We start from the raw sequence: 26,426 nt of genomic DNA on the forward strand, positions 1-26,426 counted from the left end.
AATCTCATAGGCTCTCCATTTACATTGACTTCATCACCATTACATTTGGTTTTCTTCCTATTACTTTGTTTTATGCTTTCTGAGTCTTATGTTTCCTTTAGACTATGATCATTTTTTTTCTTTTTTCCTTTTTTTTTCCTGGCTGCGTGCTGTGGCGTGTGAGATCCTAGTTCCCCGACCAGGGGTCGAACCTACATCCCCTGCATTGGCAGCACGGAGTCTCAACCACTGGACTGCCAGGGAAGTCCCTAGACTAGGGTCCCTTTTGTTGTTGCTGTGGAGATTTTTATTTGCTATTCTCTTAGGCAGTGAGACAAAATAGACATATTGTTTTTAATTCTGCTAGTGGTTCCTCTGCATTTTTCCACAGACATCAGTAAGCCTATTTATCTCACTTTAATCATGTGTAATGGGGCGGTGGTCTTTGTATATTCTGCAGTTTGAAGGGGAATTTCAGAGGGCACTCTCTGGCTGTGCACGCATGAGCCACCATCTTGCCATGACATCTGCCCAACAGCTTTGCAAGGCACTGGGCCCTGGTGTAGGGAGTTTCATCTCTGCCCTGGACTTTCCCATTCACCATCTAACAGTTTTCAATACCTCTGGTCTTTTCTCCCTTTATCCTCCATTTTGCTCCCAATTCTCTCTTTCTAAAAGGTACATCTGGACAGGTGACCCTTGGCTTAAAGCCCTTTAGTGGTTCCCCACTGGCTGCAGGATAAAATCCAAGCCCCCCAGCTGGGTGCTCAGGGGACCATGTGACCTGACCCTTGTGCCACACTGAACCACTCACCTACCTGCCACCACATTAGGAGATTTGTACCTAGGTTTTCAAGTGCGTTGGTCACAGACTCTCACATCCGCTGCCTTTGCTCCTGTCATCCTCTTTGTCTAGAATGCCCTTTGGTAAAAGAGCCCAGGACCACGCCTGGCCAGCCGGAGAATCTCAGGAACTGTTAAACTTCCCCCCAACTTCCTTTCTCATCTGTCTATCGAAACCCTCCTCGGGACTTCCCTGGCGGCCCAGTGGTTAAGACTCTGTGCTTCGGGCTTCCCTGGTGGCGCAGTGGTTGAGTCCGCCTGCCGATGCAGGGGACACGGGTTCGTGCCCCGGTCTGGGAAGATCCCACATGCCGTGGAGCGGCTGGGCCCGTGAGCCATGGCCGCTGAGCCTGCGCGTCCGGAGCCTGTGCTCCGCAACGGGAGAGGCCACAGCAGTGAGAGGCCCGTGTGCCGCAAAAAAAAAAAAAAAAAAAAAAAAAAAGACTCTGTGCTTCCACTGCAGGGGGGGTGTGGGTTCGATCCCTGGTCAGGGAACTAAGATCCTGCATGCCTTGCAGTGAGGTCAAAAAAAAAAAAAAAAACAACCCTCCTCATCCTTCAAGGTCCAATTCAACTGTCATCCTTTCTTATTCTCAGGAAACGCTTGTCCTAACCTGACTCCCCTTCCTTCAGTACAATTGGCTGCTCCCAGCACTTTGTACACCTGGATTGTGACTCCAGAACCTTGGTGCTTTCTGTCTCTCCTGCCAAACTGAAAGCTCCCTGAGAGCAGGGTTGAGCCTGACGCCTGCCAAAGTGCTGCATGGACCCTTGAGCCCAGTCCGGTTGAGCTGCTGTTTGGTTGATTGCATTGCCTTCTTCAGAATGCAAGGGTACGACACCAAGCTACGAGGCAGGACACCTTGGGACTTGGTACCCAATCTGAATAGATATTCTTTTATTATTTTTATCCTTTTGCTTCCAAAATTGATGAGAGGTGGCCCACACTCAATAAAACAGTTAAATTAGAGATAGAAATTTTAAGACTCCACATGGAAGTAGCAAGGTGCCAAAATGCTAACCTTCTTCCTTGGATGAACTAGCCTTGCTGAGGGGAGCTTGCACTGGGGTCCTCTCCAGCTGGGATGGCAGATGTGAGGGTCTCCTTCGGGTTGTTTCTGTTCCCATGCATTCTTTCACTCCACTCACAAACCATGACTATGTTTGAAAATGCCTAAGATGCAACGAGGAGAATTTAAATTCACAGCAAATACCTCATCCTTGAGGAATTGGACAGGTGGTGAGGAGGCCGTGTGGGGTTGCTATGTTTCAGTAGAGATAACCTTGTTCCTGGGCTAAATTTAGAAAGCTTAGGTACTTCTTCAAGGGTCAGTGTACAGCAGAGCTGTATTTTAACCACAGCTTAGTACAATATTCTTCACATTGCTTTCTGGAGTGGCTTTTTGGTAGAAGCCAAGGGCCTAGGCTTAAAATGTCAACCGGGGAAGTCATCTAAAGCAGCAAAGCCCACCACCCGTTCTGAGTTGAGTGTGAACACTCACACATCCCTGTAGAACTCACAGAAGCACATGCTTAGATTCTCCCCATGCACACACATCAACATACCAACTAACAAATGTTCTTGTGCAGACCCATTCTGGCTGCAGGGACACCTTACACACACACACACACACACACACACACACACACACATGGCACACAGCCCCACTGGCTCCCCCATATCCCATGTGCACACACAGCCTTGGCAGGAAGAGACATGGAGAGCCGTCTTATTTCTGCACCTCACTCTGACTCCAGATCATGCGCGCTTAGGACAGAACTTAAAGCGTCTATTTAATAGATTCAATTACTCCAGGCTCCCGAGACCTTCCAACTTGATTCTGATTGCTTTAAGGTGTCAGATAATTTGGGAATAAAGGGGGAAAGCAGCCTCAGGTTCTTGAAGAGGAAGTCGTCTAAGCTCATCTCTGAAGTGGTAGCTGCTGATGGTCTGGAGGCTGGGGCTGACCTCTTGCTTCCATGCAGGGTTCTGTCCATAGGTCCTGACAGACAAGGCCCTCAGGTAGTGATTTGCTCTGCTGCCTTGGTCTCCAAGGCAGGGACCAGTCCCTTTCTGCTGCCCCTCCTGGGAGCCCGACAGGGGTGAAAACGGAGGCCCAGGCCAAGTGTCCCAGCCAGCAAGGAAACAGCCCTACTTTTTGCCCCCTGCACCCTACTCTGGGGTGAATTTTTTTGTCTGCTCTCTGTCCCCATTGACAGTGATAGGTCTTGGAGACTGATAAATAATCAGAGGTCACAGCCTTTGGCAAGCGTCGATGCTGTGCCAGACAGAGATGGATATGACCTGTCCACTCCAGAAGCCTGAAGAGGGAGGCTGGGTGTGTGTGCGTGCATGCATGTGCACTGCAAGAACTGTGACAGACAGGAGGAAGCTAAGGACAGGGGCTGTGTGTGAATCCTGGCTTCACCATTGACCAGCTGTGTGACTTTGGGCAAGATCTTTGCCTTCGCTGTGCCTTAGTTTCTTCTGCTATAAAATGGGTATGATAATAGCACCTACCTCCTAGGGTGGTTCTGAGGATTACATGAGTTACACCTGAGGATACAGTATATAGCTAGCACCTGATGCTCAGCAAATGCTCCAAATGTCCTGGTTATTGTTTTTATTGGTTATTGTTTTTATAGCAAATGTGTCAGGCTGCAAGGCTGGCAAAGTCCTGGGGTGGGGAGTCCTGGCTGTGGACCCAGGGCAGCAGGATGGGGCCCTCCCTCAGCCCATCTGGCTGTCCTTACACTCTCTCCCCACCAGTCAGGCAGTCAAAGGATCCCACATGGACACTCTTATGCCATGGTTGGGGGATGGCACTGCTGAATCCAGGGTACACAGGAGGACACCCACCTGCGGTGTGGACACGGTGCCCCTCAGCAGAGCCCTCCAAGATCACCTGGTCTCTCCTCCCTGTTTCTGCCAGCCCTGCTGTGGACTTGCTATCCTTCACCTCAACATTCCACAGTTTGCTTTAAAGTTGCTGCTCGTCACAGCCAGGACCTCCTCAGTGCTCAGAGACTTTAAGATTATCTTTGTTGAGAGGTTTTTGCCTCCGTTTAAGTGTGGCCCTTAGAAAGGGCTTTGGAGGGCAGAGACCCTGGTTCCTTTTCAGCTCCACGGCTGCCAAGCTTTATGTCCTTGGGCATCTTAGCCTTCCTGAGGCTTTATTCTCTGGGAAACAGGAACAACTACTTGCCTCTCAAGGCTGCTGTGGAGATTAAGTAATATAAATTTACAAGGGCTGGGGAGGCAATAGATGGTAAATGTATCCTTGTCTTGACTGCTATAGCTTAGAGGGGAAGGACGCCTCCGCAATGAGGAAACACCTCCTTTACTAAAACCAAAGAAAGAAGGTTCCCCGGGGGGCATGTGAGAACTGGAGGCGGCATGGAGCGGGGAAGCTCAGCCTCCATGCTTCGGACCTGAACGTTCCCCAGGACCGCTTTCGGTCTTTTTTGGTATAATTTCCTTCCTATACAACTGGATCCCACCCCCTACTTCTCCCCTCCCCCTCCATTTGAGCATAGGTTTCCCATCCCTTAGTGGAGATAGGTAGGCCAGGTAGGCAGGTGTTAGAATTATCCCCGTTTCACATAAGGAGAAACTGAGGCTTGAGGTCGGAGACCCGCCCAGTGACAGCGCCTGTTCACCCAAAGTGGGCTCAGGCGCGGTCACGTGTGCGGAGCCTCGGGACCCGGGCTTTCGGTGAGGGGGATGGGGGCGTTTGGGACGCCGGAGCCGGTCTGGGGGTGGGGTCTCCGCCGGGGGCGGGGCGAGGGAGGAGGGGGCGGGCCGCCGCTGCCACCACGCAGAGCTCGGGCTGCGGGCGCGGAACCCAGCCCCTCTGGCGGCGCCGGGCGGTGCGGACGGCTTCTCCCGCCTCCACGCGCGCGCACGCACGCCCTCCCGCCCGCGGCGGCGGCCCCGCGCACTCCGCCGCTTCGCCCAACGCGCCGCGCAGGCATTTGCTCGCCGAGCCCGCGGCCGGGGCCCTGGCGTGCAGCGCGGGCCTCGGCGGGGCCCAGCGCTCCGGCCCGGGAGGATGCGGCCCTGGGCGGCCCGGGAGCTGAGCAGGGCCCCCGCGCCGGCCCCCGCGGGCCCCGGCCTCCGGAGCCGCAGCTGCCGCCCCGCCCCCGAGAGACATGACTTCCAAGCCGCATTCCGACTGGATTCCCTACAGGTACGCGGGCGCCGGCCGCCACCTTCTCTTCGACTCGGGGGCTCGGGCCTGGCCCACCACCCTCCAACGCTGAGGGCTTGGGGCAGGGTCGAGGGTGCCGGGCCAAGGTGCCCACCACCCCGAACTCGGAGCGCAGGGCTGGCTGGGGACACTGGACTGGGGCGCAGGGCAGCTGTACCCTCCTCATCTGGCCCAGTCTCGGGGGCGCTGGTTGGAGGCTCTGGGCCTTCCTGCCCCAACTTTGGGGGCCCCAGTGGACTGAACTAGCCTGCTTCGCTCCCCCACTTATCCGCCGGGGTTGCTGGAAGAGGCCAGTGCTCTGGGCCTTTGTGGGCCTTGGGGCAGTCAGTGCCATGTGGCCGCCTGGGGAGGGAGTGAACGGTGCTGAGCCCCCTCCTAGGCCTAGCACACCGGTCTTAACGCCAGTATAGCAGCGTACACACACCCATACATCTGCAGGCATGCATCCACAGGACCAAAGACTCTCCTGCTGGTCGGTTCACACACTCAGGGCATGAATTCCTGGAGACAGTCATCCCGAACCTAAAGCACAGACTGCTTTTATATACAAGCACCATGTATTGCTACACACACACACACACACACAAACACACACACACACACACAGATTCTCGGGCTCACACAGGTGTACTCCTGCCTATCCGTGCACATACACATCCTATAATTGGGGAATACCTGCCTCCCACTACCCACACACAAGACTACTCATATCTTACAGAGAGTCAGAAATCCACTTGCTAACTGGTTTATACCTGGACACACACCAACTCACAATACATGAGAACTGCCTTCACGTGCACAAGAGCACCTAGGAACCCAGGCACACTCAGGGAAGCATGGCCACCCTGTGTTCCCTGATGCTGTGGCCTGTCCGAAGGACAGCTGGGCTTTCCTGCCTGTTAGGAGGTCGGGGTGGGGGAGGGGTCCCTGGGGCTTGCACAGGTGCAGGCCTTTCTACATCCACTCTTCTCCATTCTCTTCATTACCACTGGAAAAGAGCTCATTGCCATGGCAGCACCAGATCCTTGGCCACCCATTGGCTCCTTGGTTGCCATGGGCTACGGGGCTATCTCCAGGCCTCCCCTGAGAGGCATGTGTGTAAAAGGGGTGCCCACTGCTAAGGCCCACTATGTTCTTGCTGGCCCAGGTGCACATGCTTGTGGCTGGTAGGCACAGACTCTCCAGACCTGCCTTGTAACACAGCCTACCCTCAAAGGGAACTGATTCCAGTCACTGATAGAAAATAATTCTGACAGAGCTCTTCTATGAGCCTGTCCAGACAGCATCCAAAATGGAAACCAGCTGAAACCGCCTGAGGCTTGTTAAAAGCAGATCCTTCTACAAACAAGCACCTGTCACTGGCCTGGGGATTCAGAGTTTCTCTTGAGAATTGTTGTTGTCTCTAATCTCAGCACCTTTGGGGGCTTCAGGGCTTCCCAAGTTAGAATTTGTGGCTGCCCCTCCCACCAACACACACACATGTGTGCACACACACGGGTCAACCCAGGGTTTCCGGTAGACGTATACAGTCACACCTCAGAGTCTCACATAGACCAGGAGATTCTCCCATCAGGGGACTGGGGCTGTGCTGACTCAGGAGGGCTGTCACCCTGCACAGGGCATCCCGGCTGGCGGCACAAGTCCTTTCTGGAGCATCCTGGCCTTCCTGACACATGTGGGCTAAGGACCTTCTAGAAGACAGTGCCGCCATACAGAGAATCATTAACCTTTTCTAATCACCCAGCAGAGGTGCCTGGACAGTGTCTGGGGGCTCAGAGGCCTCTAGTGCTGGGGAAGTAGCTGAACGGGGGTGCTGATGGCAGGGTGGTGGCCACAGACTAACTCAGGAGGCAGGCAGGACAGGGGCAGCACATGGGGCTGGGATACGACGGCGTGTTTAGGATACGGCAAGCTGGGGGCCAGGCCAGATCGGGGTTCAAGGAAGCCTCTCCCAGGAGCCAAGGACCAAAGCAACTTGTAGAGTGAGGACACAGGTGTTAGAGAAAGTCTGCCTCAAACTGGGGAGGCTTAAGCCTGCCTCTGGGAAAGAGGGCCCTGGGGAGGTCGGGTCGTCTCTGGAAAATGGCTCTGTCCTCCGGCGGCGAGTGCCCAGGCACTGGCATCCTACAGAGAGTGATTTGGCACTTGCCCCAGCCTAGGCCCAGCAATCCCATCCCCTCATTCATTTCTTGAGCCCACACACTCCATCTGGAGCACAGAATCCTGCCACCCCGAAGCCCAGCCCCAGGGAGCAGCTTGGCACCCTTGTGGCTCTGCCCTGTGCACTGTCCCAGCGCTCTGCCACCCTGCCTTCTTGCTCTGTGGCAGGGAGGGTAGGTGTCTAGCTGGGGGCGGGCTGTCGTTAGAAGTTGCCAGACTCTCTCCTGCCTTGCTGGGGTCTTTCTGAGCCTGTACCGTGCCTGGGAAAGCACTGGACTTGGGTGTAGACTTCAGAATGGGGAGATCTGGCTGAGAGGAGATGCACATTGCCTTTTGCACTAGCAGGGCTGCTGATTGCAGTCAAAGCCACATGCCTGCCTGATTACAGAGAAAACTGGGACAGAAGGCGGCAAGGCCGTGCACTCGCAGATGAGGGGGATGGGGACGTGTGCACGTGTTTTCGTGTGGGGTTTCCCTCATGTCACACTGGAATGTGTCATTTGGCTTGGGGACCAGAGGTCGGTCGATATCTCCTTAGCTCTCCTGGTGAGGGTGCTGTTCTCTCTGTGGTGGTTGCACCTGCATCCCCTGGGCCCGGCTCCTTTTCTTTGAAGCACTGACAGCTGGTGATAATCATCTTAAGGGTAATTGTGACTCAGTTTATAATGATCACGGATTAATCTCACATTCTGACTTAGGAGCGAGCCATTTCGTTTGTAAAGTGTAACAATTGGAATAGCTTTTTGCCTTTTTTTGTATTATTACTACCACTGATTTCTATTTCTGCCGTTCTGTCTTCACCTGTGTTCTTGAGGAGCATTAACGGTCCCTGGTTCATGATTTTACACCTGTTTATGGGTTGTAGGTGGAGCGCTGAGTCAGGAAAGCCTGCTGCCCACAGATGTGTTGGAGGGTGGGCGTGATGGCCAGCCAAGTCTTCAGTGCTCTGTCTGCACGGTCCTGCGGCCGTTGCCCGGTGTCTCCCTCACCGGGCCGTGAACTCCTGGAGACCAGGGACTGCATCTGGAGAGCAACCTGTTTGCCTGGCATGACCCAGCATGGACATGATGCCCGCTCCTCTGAATCAAAGTGGCATCCCCAGGTAGATTTTAGGACTTCCTGGCTTTCCTGGCGCCACACCTGTGTTCTCAGCACACCTAAGGGCTGCGGTACTCTCCGCCCACAATGGGGCTTTCTGAGTGCTGCTGGAAAAGCACAGCTGTAGGTCAGAGAATGAGAACCTCGGGCAGGAGCGGCCCTCACAGGCTGTCCAGTCCTCTGTGTGAATGCTCCCTGTAGCATCCCTGCAAACAGCCTCCGTTCAGGTGGACGAGAACGTTAGAAAATCCTCCCTTGCAGTGGTGAGCCTACGCCCGTCTCTGGGTTTCCCCTCCTCTTGGTCCTCGTTAAGGTCCCCCTGGATCCCCCTCCTCTCGCTCTGCTTACCGGGGAGTGGAATGACTATTCATTAAACAAGACTCTGACTCTTTCAGTTCTCCCTCTGGGCGGAGCCTCAGAGGTGCCCAGACTCTGGCCCACGGCTTCCCTTCTGGCAACAGGAAGGAAGAGCAGAATCTCCGCTCCCAGTGCCACAGGGAGTCTGTCTCCTCTCCCACCCTGAGCGTCTTTGGGAAGTCTTCCTGCTGCTGCCTGGGGTGGACGGAGCAGGACGCACAAGGTTGACAGATGATTCAGGGAGCAGGGGTCCTGTGATGCCCTCAGATTGGTCTCTGCCCTCCTCCAGCGCGGATCCTGGAGCCGCAGGCAGGGTCCTGGGTGTGGCCTGTCCAGCACCGAGCAGAGTGAGGCTTTTGTTCCCTCTCTCTGGACCCCTGCTCCTGTCGCTGTCCTCCAGGCCTCAGCACCCCTATGGGATGGCTTTGATACTGATCCGTCCCCTCAAGGCCTCTGTAAACAAAACGGCAAAGTCTTTCATCAGGCTGCTGTCAAGCCCTGTCTCCTCCATTCTGCCTACGTGGGAAGACCTAGGTTTGGGGGCCCACCTGTAAGACTTGACCACTTCCTGTTAGGTTTCCAGGGTCTTCTGAATTCATACTCTCTTAGTGAACAGTTAGTATCTCTTCTACTTTGTGTCACCTGTAGGTCTGCTGAGAGGGCTGCCTTGTGTCAGGTCATCGATAAACTTGCTAACCGAGAGAAACATGATGCTAGAAACCTCCTTTGATGATGGCATGACCCAATGTTGCCAGAACCTTTGTCCGTCTGACTGGCCCGGCACACCGCTTACGTGGCTTTGTCTCGCCCACATGGTATCGCTGCCAGTCCCTGCAGCTCCACGCGGAAGCCTGGCTATACTGTCCTCCTGTCTTGTCTGATAGGTCTGTGGACGTGTGCCCTGACTTGCTGGCACACTTGGCCTTGCTCCTAATCCTAACGGCCACGTCCCTTCTAGCTATTCAGTCGACCCCTTGCACAGTCTTACCTGGGGCCACACTGATCTGCACGCTATAATTTCTTCCCCCATCTGAACAGAAGGCTGTGTTTGCATGCTTCCAGCCTTAGAGCAGCTCCTCAGTTTCTTTTTTGTTCTTTAGAGATGCCCAGCTCTGGCTCCTGGTCTCTATTTGCATGGCTGAGCATTAGAATCACCTAAGTCACTTGCTTTAAAAAAGGAAGTGTGAGGTGGAGGATTCATTCTGGGGCATCTTCCCCAGCAGGTCTGAATTATCAAGTGAGGCGGAGTGCCCCCAGCAGTTTGGATTCCCCTGGTAACTTTGGGAGCCAGTGGCTGGAGTGGAGGCGCCTCATCTTGGGAGGCTGGAACTCTTTTTTTTTTTTTTTTTTTTTTTTTTGTGGTACGCGGGCCTCTCACTGTTGTGGCCTCTCCCGTTGCGGAGCACAGGCTCCGGATGCGCAGGCTCAGCAGCCATGGCTCACGGGCCCAGCCGCTCCGCGGCATATGGGATCCTCCCAGACCGGGGCACGAACCCGTATCCCCTGCATCGGCAGGCGGACTCTCAACCACTGCGCCACCAGGGAGGCCCGGGAGGCTGGAACTCTTGTGAGCAGCATGGTCCTCTCCCTTCTGGAGCTGCCCCACCCCCATCCAGCCTCCACCGTGTGTCTTTCCCGCGATGTTCCAGTTAGCCACTCGGCAACAGAAGCCACAGATCTAGACATGCTGGGTGGGCGGGTGGGGTCTGGCATTCGCCACAGAGTTTGCAGCCAGGCACGTTGGGTGGTCTTTCCTCCCCTGACAGCCCACTTCCCTGGGTGCCTGGATCCAGCAGGGGCAGGTTCCGCTGTGACCGAGGGGAAGGAAGGAGGGCAGAGGGCGGGGAGTGGGCATGGAGAGTGGGTGTGCCCTGAGGTTGGCCTGGCCGCCAGGCCTCTGGTCAGCTCTGGTGGATTAGCTGCAGCATGGAGGTGGGGTCTAAGAGGGGGGGCACCTGCTTCCTAACTATGTTGACCAAGTCTGGCTGTTCCAGTCATGGGAGAAATGTCCCTGACTCTTTTGTTGTCACACATGGTTTACTCTTGGGATACCTGTCTGGCGCCTCAGAAGAAGCAAGGGGATGTGGGGGGGCTGTCTCCTGGGAGGTGAGGGGGCCACTTGGTTGGCCTTGGGCAGAGCAAATGGACGGGTGGACACAGCGGACCAGGTTTCTCTGGCCTTCATGAGCCAGTGACCGGTGTTTCCCTGGGCCTCCCTGGTCCGCCCCTCAGCAAGAGGTGACTGTCGTGAAGGAGCCGCCAGGGTCAGCTGGAAGACCCATCCATCAGTGCCCTGTCTCCTGTCTGAGTCTCCTGGCGGGGCTGCAGCTGGCAGCCTCGGCTTGGCAGTGGCTCCATAATAGGAGCCCAAGTCATTAAAAAGCCATTACTGTCTGCTCTCAGGGTTATCGTTTAGTGCTGTCTGGAACAGTGCTGTCAGAAGGAGGCAGGCCTGGGTGTGTCCTGAGGAAGGAAGATGCCTAGGACAGATCCCGTCATAGGAGATGGGAAGGCAGGGACATCTGGTGGACGGGGAGGGGAGGGGGCCTGGGCCTGCTGCGGAGGAGAGAGGAGCTTCGGTTCTGCTGTCCCTGGAGATGGCCATCATTGTTGTCATTGTTCAGCTGTGTGCAGGGGATTCTTTGTCATTCACCAGGGACAGATGTTGTGTGCTCCGGATACATTGTTGTCAGGCAGAAACACCACCCGCTACAAGCTTGCCTACGCTGGGTGACTGGTCCACCTGGTGCCTTTGCGGCTCTCCTGGAAACGCCGTGCTGTACCAGGAGCCTGCTGTCCTGCACGTGGCGCTGCCCGCTCTCGGAGCCTCCTCATCTGGCTGGATTGTCGGCCCTCCTGGATGGGTCTTGCTCAGCCAGGCGTGTCCTTATTCACCAAGCACGTGTTGCTTCTCCCAGCCTTGCATCCTCCACTCCTGCAGCGTGCCTGGTGGTGAAGGAAGAGGTGGGCGGCTCTCCAGGCACTTCTGGGGTATCAGTTTTTGGAATCTCTTCAGAAGCCTCACCCTTGTGTTCATCCATCTTTCTTTGAAGGCCAGTGACTAAGTTCATTCTACCTATAATCGTACCTGCTGACCAGTGTTACTAAAGCCTGAGGCTCTTTGTCATTCTCCCCCATCAGGGAATGGGGTGGGGACAGAGGAAGAGGAAGTGATGCTTTCATGGAACTGCGTGGAAAGTCCATGGCAGTGGGACAGTGGCCTGTGGTAGGAAGACGTCCTCCCCTCATGGATGAGGACATGAGGGGAGCACTGGCTGGAACCACCTTTTGTCAGTCGAGCAACCATTGTGACCAGCAGTTTGGAGGTGGCATCGCTAACGCGAGCTTACCTCTCAGCGGGATGTCGCCCCTTCATATTAGGGGTCAGCGCCTTTCATGGTGTCAGCACCATGGAAATAATCGTCTGTGTCCTGCTCAGCCAAGCCCAGGGCTAGGGACGACCCAGATGACTGCCCCCGGCCCTGCCCTGTGAGAGTGCAGTGGCTTGCGTCATCCCAGTGAGCCAGGGAATGGCCTCTCCTGCTGGCAGTAAGGGGAGGAGCCAGCACTGCCTTGTGGAGGTGACATGGGCTGCTGTGGCCCAACCACCAGGACATGCCTGAGGTAGCAGGCTGCCCCGTGTGGGCCAGGCACAGAGCTGGGCAGGCAGGGCGCGGTTGGATTTCAGGCCCTGTTGCTCCTCTCGGCAGGTGGCAACAGAGCCGGACTGTAGTTGTCACCCATATCCTGGAAGCCACAGACCACAGTGGACAGTGGTGTTTGCACACTCACCCTTCGAAGATGTTTTGCCCTTGCGTTCTCCAGTCAGGCCGTCGACTGGAGGTGGAGAGACAGGAGGAGGAGTTGTAGCCTCTCGGACCCGACAGGGCTCCCAGGCATCCTGCTCACCCTGGTGCCCCTCTCCAGCCTGTGGTGCGGCCTTCTGTGATGGGATACTCACCACCCCAGCCAGCTGGGATTTTTCAGAGCTGTTCCTGTCCTCTGGGCCTGGCCTTGCCCTCAGGGAGGCCATGTGCAGCTGTGCGCTCTTAGGCAGGTGGGCTACTTTAGGTAGACTGAGGCCTTGACTAGAAGCATGTCTGTTGAGTAGCGTGTTCTCCTGTGCTCTGGCAGCTGAGGGTTTGGTGAATGCGGCTGTTCTGTGCAGGGCCCCAGATCACAGCTGGGGCTCCTCTTGTGTGTAGAGCAGCCCATGGGCATCAGGAAAGTCCTTCCCAGATGTCAAGTAGGTAGGACAGCTGCTGGTTCAAAATATGCAGTCTTCACAGGTTGTGGCCAGGGAGGTGAAGCCAGAGGTGGGTGGTGGGCTGTCTGCAATCCATGGACTTGCTGCCACCCTTTGGCTGGCTTCCGCAGCACAAGTAGTTTGCCTGAGCTGAGATGACGTTTCAGGTCGATTGTCCCAGTTGGAAAGGGCTACTGCTGTCAGAAGTAGGTGGAAATGCTTCACCTTGTCTTCAGGGTGATGTGACCTCATCTTTCCCCCTTACATGTGTACTGTACTCAGCTACACACAAGCACACCCACCTCTTAAACGGGTGTCTGCGTGCATATATGTTCAGGTATGTGCTTACACATGTAGATGCCCTCACACATTTGGACATCTCCCAGTGCACACGCATGAGATATTCCTACAGCCTCACACACAAACCCAACACCCTTGGACATACCTGTGCAGGCATCCACACAGGGTCTGATTCAGGGGCAGGCTCTGGAATAACTGCCTGGGGTTCCCAGAGCTCAGATCCTCAGGCTCCAACCCCACCCCATGCAGTTGTCCTGACCTTGGCTTTATAGGTTTGGGCCTAGGTCTCATGCATGTGTCTTAGACTAGAAACAAAGTTCAGTGGTTGGGCTTCCCTGCTTGTGCTCTGCCTCACTTGGCAGCAGAGCTGGTCTGTGTGAGATGGTGCTGCCCGTCCCAACACCGTAGGTGGGGACTCAAGGATTTGATGCCCTGCAGCCGCCCACACTGTGTCTGTGGCCAGGGAAAGGGCCTGGTGGCCGGTGGATGGGCTGTGCGTTGTTGTGTTGTGTCTGCTCTGCGCACATCTGCTCCCAGCCCTAGCCATTTCCCGAGGGACTGGTCGGTGTCATAGTTTCACTCTCCCAAATGAGGAGACCTTCAGTCCTCTTTAAGTGGGGCTGGGGGGGCCGGTGTTAGCATTTCCACTTTACCACCTGGAGAGCCAGGATTTGCCTTAAACAGGTGGGGAGAGAGTCTGCTTCAGAAGACCCAACCTCCACCAGAAAGGACGGAAAGGTGGAGCTGGAGGGACAGGCCCTCTGGTCTGAAGCCCAGCCTCGGGCCTGGCTTGTGCCTGATGCCTCTGGATCTCAGTCAGGCCTGGCCCTGCTCATGGGCCCAAGGGGAATGTCTCCTCTATATTTACTGGGGCAGGGCGGACTGGGAAGTCCTTGGGGAGCAGGCATCCCAGCAGGAGATAAGTCCCCAAAGTGGCAGGAAGATGGCTCATGGCTTCATGTCTCAAGCTGATTCCCAGATAGTAGCTTCACCCTTCCTCCCCCTCCCATGCCCAGCAGCCATGACGGGAGGGGTTTAAAGAGACCAGACATTGCTGGGGGTGGCCTCTGGGCTGTCTTGGCTCCTTGTGGGCAGGCCCTGAATACTCGTCTCTCCGTCCGCAGTGTCTTAGATGATGAGGGCAGCAACCTGAGGCAGCAGAAGCTTGACCGGCAGGTGAGTGAGGCTGGAGCCGGGCGGAAGGGTGGTCAGCACTGGCTATCCCGGCCAGAGTCTGGGCCTGGGGGAGGGCTGTCCTCCTTCCTGGGGTGATCCTGTTTGGTGGGGAGAGGGGCCCCTCCCAGGAGAGGAGAGGCGAGCTCTCTCCTTTGCCAGCTCGCCATTAGCACTGCCCCGGCATCTGGGGCTTCTGCCGGCGGGCAGCTTGGGTGACCGCAGTTGGACGTCTGTGCTGTGATCCTGCCAGGGCAGCTGCCTGGGCTGACACTTGCCGGCTTCCGCTGGACCCCACGTCTTGGGGCACCAAGGAAATGAGGCCAGGGTGGGCTGTGGACTGCACTGTGACCTCTGGAACCTAGCCGAGCGAGCAGGTCCTCTCGGGTCCCAGTCTGGGCGCCTTCCCTTGGGCGAGGCGGTTGGCCCTCTCAGGGCCCGCCAAACCCTGTGCTTGTCCGCTGCCTCTGTAGCGGGCCCTGCTGGAGCAGAAGCAGAAGAAGAAGCGCCAGGAGCCCCTGATGGTGCAGGCCAATGCCGACGGGCGGCCCCGGAGCCGGCGGGCCCGGCAGTCGGAGGAGCAGGCCCCCCTGGTGGAGTCCTACCTCAGCAGCGGCGGCAGTGCCAGCTACCAAGGTACACCCCACCCTTGGGACAGCCTGGGGAGGCCCCTGCGCTGCAGCTTTAGACCCCAGCACTGCTTTGGGGAGCCCCTCCGGGACTTCCTGATGCTCTGGGTAGGTGGGGGGCTCATCCTGTCAGGGGTGCCTAAGCCAAGTATGGCTCCCGGCCCAGGTGGCAGCTGAGTGGGGCAGGCGGAGGGAGGCTGGGACCTGGAGCCTTGGGCTCCTGAGTCCGGTGCTGGGGCCAGAAGGTACAGCTTTATGGACCCTGGAGTTCAAAAGTCCAGGTTTGGGCTTCCCTGGTGGCACAGTGGTTGAGGGCCCGCCTGCCGATGCAGGGGACGCAGGTTCGTGCCCCGGTCTGGGAGGATCCCACATGCCGTGGAGCGGCTGGGCCCGTGAGCCATGGCCGCTGAGCCTGCGCGTCTGGAGCCTGTGCTCCGCAACGGGAGAGGCCGCAGCGGTGAGAGGCCCGCGTACCACAAAAAAAAAAAAGTCCAGGTTTCTGATCTGAAACATTTCCCTGAGAGCAGGAGGCAGCTCCCAGGAGCAGAACAGTCTGCTCCCCGCCAGCATTCTGCCTCCTGAGAGGAATCCATCTCAGCTTCCTGCCTGCGCAGTGCCTCTTATGACAGACACCTGTTGCCTCCCCGCCCTGGCCTCCCCACACCTTCAGTGTCCTGGCTTCTGGCCTGCAGGTGCCTGCATGGAGCCGTGCTAGCCAGCAGCCTCCAGCTCCCATCTGTGTTTGTATACTCTGGTTCTCGGCGGGGACTCTCGGCAGCTCATCCTGGGGCCGGGGACCGGGTGGCTCCATTGCATCCCAGTGCTCAGCACCCTCCTTCCTGCTCAGGACCCCCGGCTGAGCAGAGGGTTGGTCTCTCTGAGCCTGAAAGGCAGACTCAGACTCAGTCCCCGCTGCCCCCTGCTGGTGCCGGCAACCACGGGGGCTTCTCCATCAGCCAGTGACTCTAAGAAGGTTGCAGGCATCTGGCTTTTGCAGCTGGAAGGAGCCACGGTGTTCCCCTCCTGCGGCTTCCTCAGGGCGTGCTGCCTCCAGCCACTTCAGTCTACTGGTCGTTGCCTCGCCTCGGGGCCCCTTCACAGCAACGCCCCTGTGTGCTTCAGTTCAGCAGCTTGGGCCACAGCTGGTGTGTCTGTGCTCCACCTGAGAGGCCCTTCGGAGGAGGGGCCGGTCTCTGGGAGGCAGTCCCAGCTCTGCTCCACGTGGAACTGGCCTCCGGCCCCACCCTAACCTGGCAGCCTTCTCTGCATGCTTCGTCTGTGGGTGCCGCCCCAAGGGTGGTGGAAGTGCCTTGCAGAGAAGGCCCCCGCTGTTCTGCATCCAGTGGAGCCTGGCATCACTGCCCCGGCCCTGCCAAGCCTGGCACCTGGCCATCCAAGGCTACCTGTGGGAGGGGAGCCTGCTCCTGGGACTTCGGGCCCTGCCAGTTTGCGCCAGAGCCAACGTCTTGAGGCTTTGAGAGAGTCTGGCAGGTCACAGCTGTGCGGTCACTTTGGCAGGTGTTTCTTGATCACCAACTGTGTGCCAGGTAGGGCCAGCCCCGCAGAAAGACTGCAGCCCCTCTGAGACAGAGCGAACGGCCCAAGTCAGAAGACAGCTTGCTCACTTGTCATCTGCTCGCTGGTCCCCGTGAGCGAGTCACTTACCTTCTCTGGGTCTGTTTCCTGCCCTGTAAAGTGAGGAAAATTGTGTCTCAGGGCTTTGAAAGTTGAAGCAGCCACGGTGTGTTCCAAGAGCCACTCAGCTGAATGCTGTCCCCCGCTGAGACTCCAGACCAGACTGGGTCTTCTCCACGGGACCGGGCTTCCCCAGCTCTGAGGAGGCCGCTCACCCAGCTGGCTGACCTGGGATTCCGGTTTCCAGGAGCCCCGCCCGCCCTGCCCCCTGTAGCCTCCGCTGCTTCCTGCTCTGCCCTCTGCTGGCTCTTGGTGTTATATACAAGGGGATCATTCTCAGAGGAAGATGAGGAAGTTTGACATAAATCAGAACTGACAGTTTATCCCAGTAATGAGTTTCTGACCTACTGGCCATGTTCATTCGTGTTGTATATTTACCCACTGCTTAAATATTTATTGAGAGTCTATTCGTGTCAGGCTCTGGATTAGAGGCTGGGGGTCCAGGATGAGCACAAACGGATGTGGTCTCTGTTCCCTTACGGACCTTAAGGTCTAGGAGGAGAGAGAGAATGAAATAGATTGTTATAGGTGTGCTCTGCAGAAAGAAGCCGGGCCCAGTGAGTGAATGGCAGAGAGCCTGCTCCCAGGCTAGCGGCCAGAGAAGGGCTTCCCTGAGGAGATGATGTCTGAGCTGGAATCTGCGGGATGAATGGGAGTTGGTGGGAGCGTGGGCGGGAGCAATGAGGGCGGTTCAGGCGGTGAGACCGCAGGAGCAAGGCCCCGTGGCAGGAGGGAGTCCAGGACGTACAAAGCACCGGAAGAGCCTGGCGTGCCTGGGACTTGGGGTGCCCTGGAGCTGAGGAGTGCACAGTTAGGCCAAGGGGAAGGCCAGACTTGCAGGAGGATGTCGGTGGTCATCTTAAGAGCACTAGGAAACCACCCAGGGACCTGGAACAGATTGGGGTTCTGAAGTGTGGAGAGCGTGGAGACACCCAGCAGTGGCCCCTCCGAGACCTCTCTGTTGGCGTGCGGCTCCTGGTGTCTGTTATTGTCCTGCCTCAGGGGCTCATCCCTTGAGGCCAGTGCAGCTCCCTGGGGTGCTGGCCCTCGCTGTGGTCTCTCCCAGGGGCTGCAGTTTTTCTGTCTTTCACCCACCATTTCGATGGCCCACATTCTCCCAGATGCTCTCCCACTCCCTCCCAGACTGCTCTGCTTCTGGGTTGGCCGTGGTGCGGGCCAGGCTGTTGACTTAGCACCCTGCAGGGGCTGGGGTGGTGCCACCTCCTTCCCGCTTGGCCTGCCTGGCAGAGGTGGCATGTGGAGGCCCTGGCGGGGCTTGGTCAGTGGTGGGGGAACTGGGAAGTGTTGTGCTGGAGCTCTGGTCTTACCTTGCGCCTCTCTCTCTCTCTCTCTTTCTCTCTCTCTCTCTCCCTCTCTCCCTCTCTCTCTCTCTCCCTCTCTCTCCCTCTCTCTCTCTCTCCTTCTGTCTCTCCTTCTCTCTTTCCTTCTCCTGAGCAGTTCAGGAAGCCGACTCGCTTGCCAGTGTGCCACTGGGAGCTGCCCACCCCACAGTGCCAGCCTCAGCCAAGAGAACCAAGGCAGCCACCGCAGCGGGGGGCCAGGGCGCGGCCTCTGGGAAGGAGAAGAAGGGGAGGCACAAAGGTTGGCTTGCCCTCACTACCGGCCTCCTCAGGAAGCCCAGGCCCCTCTGTGGGGTTGGCGGGAGGCTTATCCTCCAGACTTCAGGGTGAGGGACCGGGTGGGAGGCCTTGGCGAGGGCCCCACTCCCCAGCTGGCTCACAGGCCTCCTCTCGCTCCTGCGGCACCAGGCTGGCCTATGGGTGCGGGCAGGCCTCGCATGCGGCCAGGAAGTGAAGTCCAGCTCCCCACCCGGGGGGCCTGAGCGCCTCTACCTCCGCCCTGACCAGGACACTCCCTCTGGGGGGCTCACTGTCTCCCGGCAATCCGTTCTCACCTTGGGCAGTGCTCAGGCATCTCATGGGCTTCCTCGACTCTTCCCTACTCCTAGTTCCACCCTCTGGGCCCCACAGACCAGTCTGTTCCCTCTGCTCCTGCCTCTCCAGAGAAGATCCCTGGAGATCAAGGACAGTTTCAGGGACCCCTGCCCCGAGTCCTGTCTCTGCTGGCTAGACACCCTGTCTCCTCAAGCCTTGTACACGGAGTGGCTTCCAGGCCTCTGGGTCATGGTTAGACAGTGGTGTGTCGGGGTCCGTGGGCTTGTGGAGCTGACCGCAGCATTCTGGGTGGAGCCTTGCTTCTGGTCCTGAAGCTTTGGCAACTTGGGCAGGAAGGTTGACGGGGGATGGGAGCCCCTCCATTTGGGAAAGCAAGTGTATGCCGACCTGTCTCTTTTGAGGGGCCCTGTGTGTTTTTACAATGTATGTGAGTCTGCGTGTGTGAGGGAGAGAGATCAGCATTGACGACATGGAGGTGGCCGCGTCCGTGCCGAGTGGTGGCCTTGCTGTGTCGGATCCAGCCTTGCTCTCCCTCTTGTCCTTTTCACCGTGCAGTTGGTTTGGGAGCTGGCTGCTCTCTGCCTGGGATGTGAGGCATTTCAGTCCTACCCTCGGCCACAGGTGTGGGGGAACGGCAGAAACGGAGCCCATGCCCCTTCCTAGCTCACTGATCATTGAGGCTGACAGACAGCTGTCATTCATTTTTTAAAAATCGGTTTTGCCAATGAAGTTTTCAGAGGGTCCCCCCATTCCTCCCTCACCCTCTTCCTGGACATTTGAGAATCCAGGCTCTCCCCCCCTGCCCTCCCCACCCCTGGAGGGGACTCAGGAATGTCCGTGGCCTGCAGGCACCAGCAGGCCAGCAGCACTGGCAGAAGACAAGTCCGAGGCCCGAGGCCCCATGCGGATCCTGACTGTGGGCCAGTCAGACCACGCCCGGGACGAGGGGGAGACAGCTGCTGGTGGGGGCTCACGGCCCAGCGGGCAGGACATCCGTGCCACGATGCAGAGGAAGGGTGAGCCCCGTGGGGGTCCAGTGACGCCCCCCAAGCCCAGCCCCAGGTTCTCAGATGCACCCTTCTTGGGGAGCGTGACTCTCCTGTGTCTGTTCCAGCCCCTCCCAGGCCCTGGTGTGGGGCACACTTGGAGAGCAATGAGAAACTTGGGCAGGGAGGGGCCCCTGATAAGGCTGAGTTAAGTGAAGAAGTGTGAACTAAGGTAACCAATCAGCTCACAGCCCAGCCCTGTCTCTCCCTATCCCCATCTGCCCCCAGGGAGGCGCAGGTTTGGGGACAGGTTTCCTTTCCCTTTGGTTCCTTTGAAAAAGCCCCTGCTTGCGAAACGTGCCCCCTCTCTGTCTGCTGAGCTAGGGGGAGCAGGGCCAGGAGGCTGAGAGGCAAGGCAGATCCTCCCAGGAACCCTGCCCACATCGTTTCCCCACCGTGGGATAGCTTCCTGGAGAAAGGGCTGTTGAGGCACCTTGAGGCTGGAGATGGCATCCCAGGTGTGGAGAAGCACGTAGCCAGGGGGCCCAGGCAGGCTTTGGAGAGGAGTTGGTGGGCCCCATGCATCAGGCTGAGTAAGGAGTCAGGCCTTTCCCGAGATTCCACAGCCTGTGCTAGCCAAGGCCTCTAGTAGGCCTGAGGCCAGAAGTGGAGGCTCCCAGTGCAGGGTCAGCTCAACTCAGGACTTGCTACACAGAGACAGGGCACTCTGACCACTAGAGGGAGGGTCTAATGGCTGAAGCTGGGAGGAGGGCTGCACCCGGGGATAGTGACCAGCCCCAGCTCTCGTACGCACCAGAAAGAAAGTGTCCTTGTGTGCATCTGGTTGTATGTGTGGGAGTGTGTGGATGCACATGTGTACATGCAGCTCTGCATGTGTATGTCCGTGTGTGTATGGGTGACTCAGAGCCTGGGAACCGGTGACCGGGTGTGCCTGTGTGACCACTCGTCCCTTCCTGCTCCTCTGCCTGGCCCAGGCGTCTCCAGCAGCATGAGCTTCGAAGAGGAAGAGGAAGAGGAGGATGAGGACGAGAACAGCTCCAGCTCCTCCCAGCTAAACAGCAGCACCCGCCCCAGCTCTGCGACGAGCAGGAAGTCCATCAGGGTGAGTGCGGAGGTTCCTGCTCAGCAGAGGGGCAGATGGCAGCGTCACCCAGGTGGGAGGGGAATGAATGTGAAGTGATGGAGAGTTGGCTTTTTTGGGCCAGGGGCTGGGCCCAGGTGCCCATCAGGAGCTTCTCCGGCCTGGGCTCTTCTGTCCTCCCAGTCTCTTCAGCCAGGCTGGGGGGTGGGGGGAGCTGGAGTTGGACAGGATGGCCCCTGAGAACCTGCCCATTTCCTCCTCCCCCACCCCCAGGGCTGCTGAGGTGAGGGAAGGGCTAGGAAGCTAGCTGCTAGTCCCAGGGCCAGGATAACTGGGTCCACATCCCAGGGGGCCTGCCCTGTCTCCCACCACTACCACGTTGGGGGTAGCTTTGGATCCCAGACCACCAGTTTCAGCCGTTCAGGGTCCCTGGGGCTCAGGCTTCTCCTCTCTCCTCCGTAGGAGGCAGCCTCAGCTCCCAGTCCCCCAGCCCCAGAGCCATCGGTGGATGTTGAGGTCCAGGATCTTGAGGAGTTCGCCCTGAGGCCGGCCCCGCAGGGGATCACCATCAAGTGCCGCATCACACGGGACAAGAAGGGCATGGACCGGGGCATGTACCCCACCTACTTTCTGCACCTGGACCGCGAGGATGGGAAGAAGGTGAGATTGGCTTGGACACAGTTTCACCCTGTGGGCTTGAAGTCCTGGGGGCTGGAATGGGACTGGAAGCCTCAGCTCCAGCACTGACCTGCCAGTTCCCCCAAAGAGACAGAAGCCTCCATGCCTGGTCAGTGTATATGTGTGTGCACACACATATGTTCAAGAGCTGAAGCAAGGGAGTCACTCTTGAGTGCGGGTGTGTGAGTGGCACCCATGATTGTGTGTGGACCGGAGGCCGGGCCTGGAACATGACCCTGCTCCACTCCCAAGGTGTTCCTCCTGGCGGGAAGGAAGAGAAAGAAGAGTAAAACTTCCAATTACCTCATCTCTGTGGACCCAACAGACTTGTCTCGAGGAGGGGACAGCTACATCGGGAAACTGCGGTACGAGCACTCCCCCAGGAGGCAGGCAGGGGCGGGCTCTGTAGAGGGCATCTCCTGTCCCCGAGGGAGATCCAGGCCAGGGGTCGGATCCTCTCCAAAAGTTGTCTCTATCAGATCAACCATAGGCCCAGGTCTGTGCCAGCCTAGAGCCGATTTGAAGATGGGCCTCACATGCCCTACCCTAAGCTGCTCCCAGGCAGAGGGGACACAGGCACGCTAAGAGGGTTGGATCAAACCCTAGGATGTCAGTGATGACGTAGGCCACTGTGGAAGAGCCGCCTTAGCCCCATGGTCAGTGCCAAGGGGCATGGCTGAGAGTGAGCCCTTGAGGGAAGAGAAAGCAACCTTAGGGTGGGGGAAAGGCTCTGAGCTAGGCCTCAGGTGAGGGAAGGTGTGCTGAGGAAGAGTGCCCGATTTGGGAGCATAAATCAAGCTTAGCAGTCAGGAGCTAAAGCTGGAGATGGGGCTGGACCAAAGCTCACAGGCTGAATGGGACAGAGTAGAACATCTCCACCCTCCACGGGGTGCTGAGTCCCCTCTGCAGTCTTGTCAGATTCCACTCTGGTGGCTCACCTCCCGTGTAGGGAGCCACTCCTCTTCCTCCAGGGAGACTTTCTGTGGAACTCAGATTTCCCTGAACTGAACCGAGATGCTCTTTGATTAAACTCAGAGCAAGTTGAGGCTCTCTGTCCAAGAAGCGCCTTCAAAGATGGGGATTCTGTGAGCAGTGTGCCCCCAGGTCCGCTCCTGGCCCAGCCCAGAATACTTTGCAGGCTCATCACAGGACAGCCTCTGAACTGCTCCATGCCTTGGGGCACAGGGTGCATGACCCTATACTGATCGTGCCTGTCCTTCAGGTCCAACCTCATGGGCACAAAGTTCACCGTTTATGACAATGGAGTCAACCCTCAGAAGGCATCATCCTCTACTTTGGAAAGTGGAACCTTACGTCAGGAGCTGGCTGCTGTATGCTACGTGAGTCATGGGCTCCCGGGTCTCTGGTCTCCAAGTTAGACGTGACACTCAGGACTTGCGACCTGTCTGTGGCCTATCCCATCTACCTTTATGGGCAGACAGGGAGGCACAGTGGAGTGGCCCCTGCCTGGGACAGGACACAGCTGGCCATCTGCTTGGCGAGTTCTGGGGACTCGGCCTGGCTCTCTGAAGCCCAGCCTGGATGCCTCCTGGAAAGGAGGAGGCAGAAGGCCTGGGTTCCTGTTGGTGCAACCTTCCAATCCTCCCTCCGGTGTTCAGGTCCTGAGTGGACTGTAAGGCCCTTTGCATAATCATCTCACTGAATATTCAACCTAAGAGCTCAATCCTATCTTCTTGATTGTATAGATGAGGAAACCGAAGATCAGAGGTTGAGTCACTTGCCAATGTCACACAGCTCACAGATGACCAAACTGGAATATAAACACAAAGGGTTTCTCCATCTCATTTCAGAATGAGGGACTGGTACCATCAGCCTGGGAAGGCATAGCTGTTTTGTATGATCCAGTGGTGCCACCTGCTGGTCGGCTTTGGGGAGGCAGTCTGACTCTCTTCAGATACTGAGCCCCAGGTGCTATTGGAGGCCCTGAAGAGATAGTAGTCAACAAAGAAACATAGACCCTCATGGGATGTGAACCCCTAGTGGGGAGATAAGCTATAAAACAGTCATATATGCAAAATAAATATGTTCCGATAAATGGTAAGAAAAAAATAAAGCAGGGAAGAGGCCTATGAATGTCTTTTTAGGAAGGATGGCAGGGAGGGCCCCACCGAGGTAGTGCTTAGGTAAAGGCCAGAAGGAAGTGAGAGCCAGCTGTGCAGGTGTCGGGGAGAACACAGCGAGTGCAAAAATCCTGGATGCCTGGCATGCAGGGGGAATAGCAAGGAGGTCAGAGAATGCAGGGGAGTGGTGAAGAGAGGGGGTAATGGGGCCGTATTATGTGAGGCCTTGCAGGTCGAGGTAAGACCGTCAGCTTTTACTCTGAGTGAACTGAAGGGGAAAATGATCTGACTTACCAGGACCACTCACCGCTGTGTGGAGAACAGATGATGGGGAGGAGGGCAGTGGTGGGGGTGAGGAAACAAGGATTCCAGCTAAAGGCCAGTACTGTGATCTTGGTGAGAGATGGTGGTGGTGAAAAGTGGTTGAATTCTGAATGTAATTTGAAGGAAGAGCTGACAGCGTTTGCTGATGGGTTAGAAGTGGGGTGTGAGGGACAGGGGGAGTCAGGTCTGACTCCACGTAGTTTGAGCAGATGGAAGAATTGAGATGCTCTTAACCGGGGTGAGGAGGACTGTAAGAGCAGCTCACTTGGGCGGAGTGGAGATTCAGGAGCCCACTTCTGGACGTGGTAAGTTTAGAGATGCCTACTAGACATGTGAGTGGTGAAAGCTAGCTCATCTTTATTCCCTCCCCCCAGTCTCTCCAGTAGGTAAGTTGAGTCCTCACATGGCCAGTGTTGAGTTCTGTGTCTCTATTTCCTAGGAAACAAATGTTTTAGGTTTCAAGGGGCCGCGGAAGATGAGTGTCATTGTCCCAGGCATGACCATGGTTCACGAGAGAGTCTCTATCCGGCCCCGCAACGTGAGTCTCTACCCCATCCCACCCGCCTTCCCCATTATCCCAGCGTCTGCATGAGCGTCTAAGGGCAGAACTCCAGCTTGTGTGTATGTGTGGAGGAGACAACAGTGTGAGAAGCCCTGGAGGTCTAGGGAAATCTAAGGACTCCCACCCCTGGGGCAGATCCCTCTTTGGGGTGGTCATGGTGTCAAGGCCTGGGCCTGGCTCAGCTGAGGCTGCCCTCCCAGGAGCATGAGACGCTGCTAGCACGCTGGCAGAATAAGAACACGGAGAGTATCATCGAGCTGCAGAACAAGACGCCTGTCTGGAATGACGACACGCAGTCCTACGTACTCAACTTCCACGGGCGCGTCACTCAGGCCTCCGTGAAGAACTTCCAGATCATCCATGGCAATGACCGTGAGTGTTTCTGCCCTGACTTATCACTGGCCACATGATACCCGGGGCCCTTAGCTCAGGGTTCAGCTCACCTAGCCCTGCCCATAGAGGTCAGAGTTTAAGGACGTGGATTATACGGCTTAGATTAGATGTAAAGAACTTTCTAACCCTAACGACTGGGAGGCCCTGGAGGAACCTTCTCTGGAGCCCTGACCCTAGATTCTGTGCACGCAGCAGAGTCTCAGGCGTGGGGACACCCTTTGAACGGACTTCCTCTCTCCTTCCCCGTCTCCTGGTGTTTGTATGCATCTTTCTCCTTTGCCACCTGTTCCATCTCTCCTGCCACTTCTCCCAACTGGTCTGTTCCACCTCCTTTGGGATTCTCTTGGCTTCTCGCTTTCTCTCCCCTCTTGTGATTTGGGTGTCTGTCCTTCCCCACCTCTGCCATCCCTGCTCTGCCCTTCTGTCTCTGTCCACGCCGTGCCTGGCTCCAGCGGACTACATTGTGATGCAGTTTGGCCGTGTAGCAGAGGACGTGTTCACCATGGATTACAACTACCCATTGTGTGCGCTGCAGGCCTTTGCCATTGCCCTGTCCAGCTTCGACAGCAAGCTGGCCTGCGAGTAGAGGCCGCCTCGTGCCCTCTGGGGTTGCCCAGCCTGGAGTGGAGCTGCCTGCCTGCGGAGACAGCCCTGCCGAACCCGTGTACATAGGCCTCGTGCCAGGTGACCCTTTGGCTTTCAGTGGGCTCCTGGGCCCAGCCATCCAGGAACTGGCTCCTGCGCCTCCACTGCTGAGGCAGAGGAGTGGGGGATATGAAGGGACCAGCGTGAATTCTTTCTGTGCCCCAAGATCAACACACCACCCCCCACCCTTGGGTTAGTATCCTGCTGCAGCCATGCTTGCCAAGCTGAGCAGCCTCTTCAGCCAGGGAGGCAGGAAGAGGTGTAGAGGGAGAGGAAGCACAGTGCAGGGCTGCTGGGGCCCAGCCATGCACTCAGCCCTACTGTGAGGGGCACAGTGAGTGTGTGTGTGTTAGTGTGTTAGGACACACCTACTTTCCAGAGCAGAGGGCTGGGTAGCTGAGCCTGGCCCTTACAACTACAGAAAGTCCTCCAGCTTCAGAAGGCCTCAGCTGGGCCTGGGAAGAGTTATAGGCATGTGGAAAGGTGAGTGGCAGGACCTTGCCAGGGTTACAGGGACCCGGCTGTGGCTGTGGGAATTGGCTGGTGGCCTAGGATTTGAGCTCATTTGATTTCTCTCTGTGCACAGAGGCGGCAGGAGGCCAGCCCCCAAGGTCAGATCTCTTATAGAGGATGGGGCCTGCAGGATGCAGGCTCAGCATACAGGCCGCACACGGGACAGGGCTGCCCCAGGAGCTCCCTGCTGAGCAGTCCCTGCACAAACCCCATGAACCCCACCCAGGACACCAGCCCCAGACTGCACACAGGTAGGCGTGCCTGGAGCTGCTGCCTGTGCTTCAACTCCCACTGCAGTCAGCCTGGGCTGTGGTTGCTGAGGGATTGTGTGTGGTTCTTAGCTGGGAATGGGACAGGGTAAGGAGAGCAGGAAATGTTTTAGAACCACAAAAGATCAGAGGTGGCAGGACCCTGAGAGATCATCTAGAAAACAGGACTTGCCCTGGGTCACCTGGCTGGTTAGGGGCAGAGTTCAGAGTTTCAGCTCCCTTGATTTCCTTGTTTCCACCATCCCCCAAGGAACTGCTCTCTCTGA

General features: G+C 57.1%; 1 protein-coding gene across 1 annotated transcript; it reads left to right on the forward strand.

Moving 5' to 3' along the window:
• Nucleotides 1–4,974: 4,974 nt before the first annotated feature.
• TUB (TUB bipartite transcription factor) lies at nucleotides 4,975–25,319 on the forward strand (the record flags this gene model as incomplete). The annotated part of the gene is made up of 12 exons (XM_079709183.1): nucleotides 4,975–5,012; nucleotides 14,319–14,370; nucleotides 14,841–15,003; nucleotides 18,150–18,293; nucleotides 19,456–19,623; nucleotides 20,589–20,716; nucleotides 21,158–21,355; nucleotides 21,626–21,738; nucleotides 22,596–22,713; nucleotides 24,218–24,316; nucleotides 24,541–24,712; nucleotides 25,186–25,319. 12 exons carry the CDS (start codon nucleotides 4,975–4,977, stop codon nucleotides 25,317–25,319), a joined length of 1,527 nt encoding a protein of 508 aa, XP_079565309.1.
• Between the last annotated feature and the right edge of the window lie 1,107 nt (nucleotides 25,320–26,426).

This window comes from Hyperoodon ampullatus, assembly GCF_949752795.1.
Source record: "Hyperoodon ampullatus genome assembly, chromosome: 7".
NCBI classification, from domain to species: Eukaryota; Metazoa; Chordata; class Mammalia; order Artiodactyla; family Ziphiidae; genus Hyperoodon; species Hyperoodon ampullatus.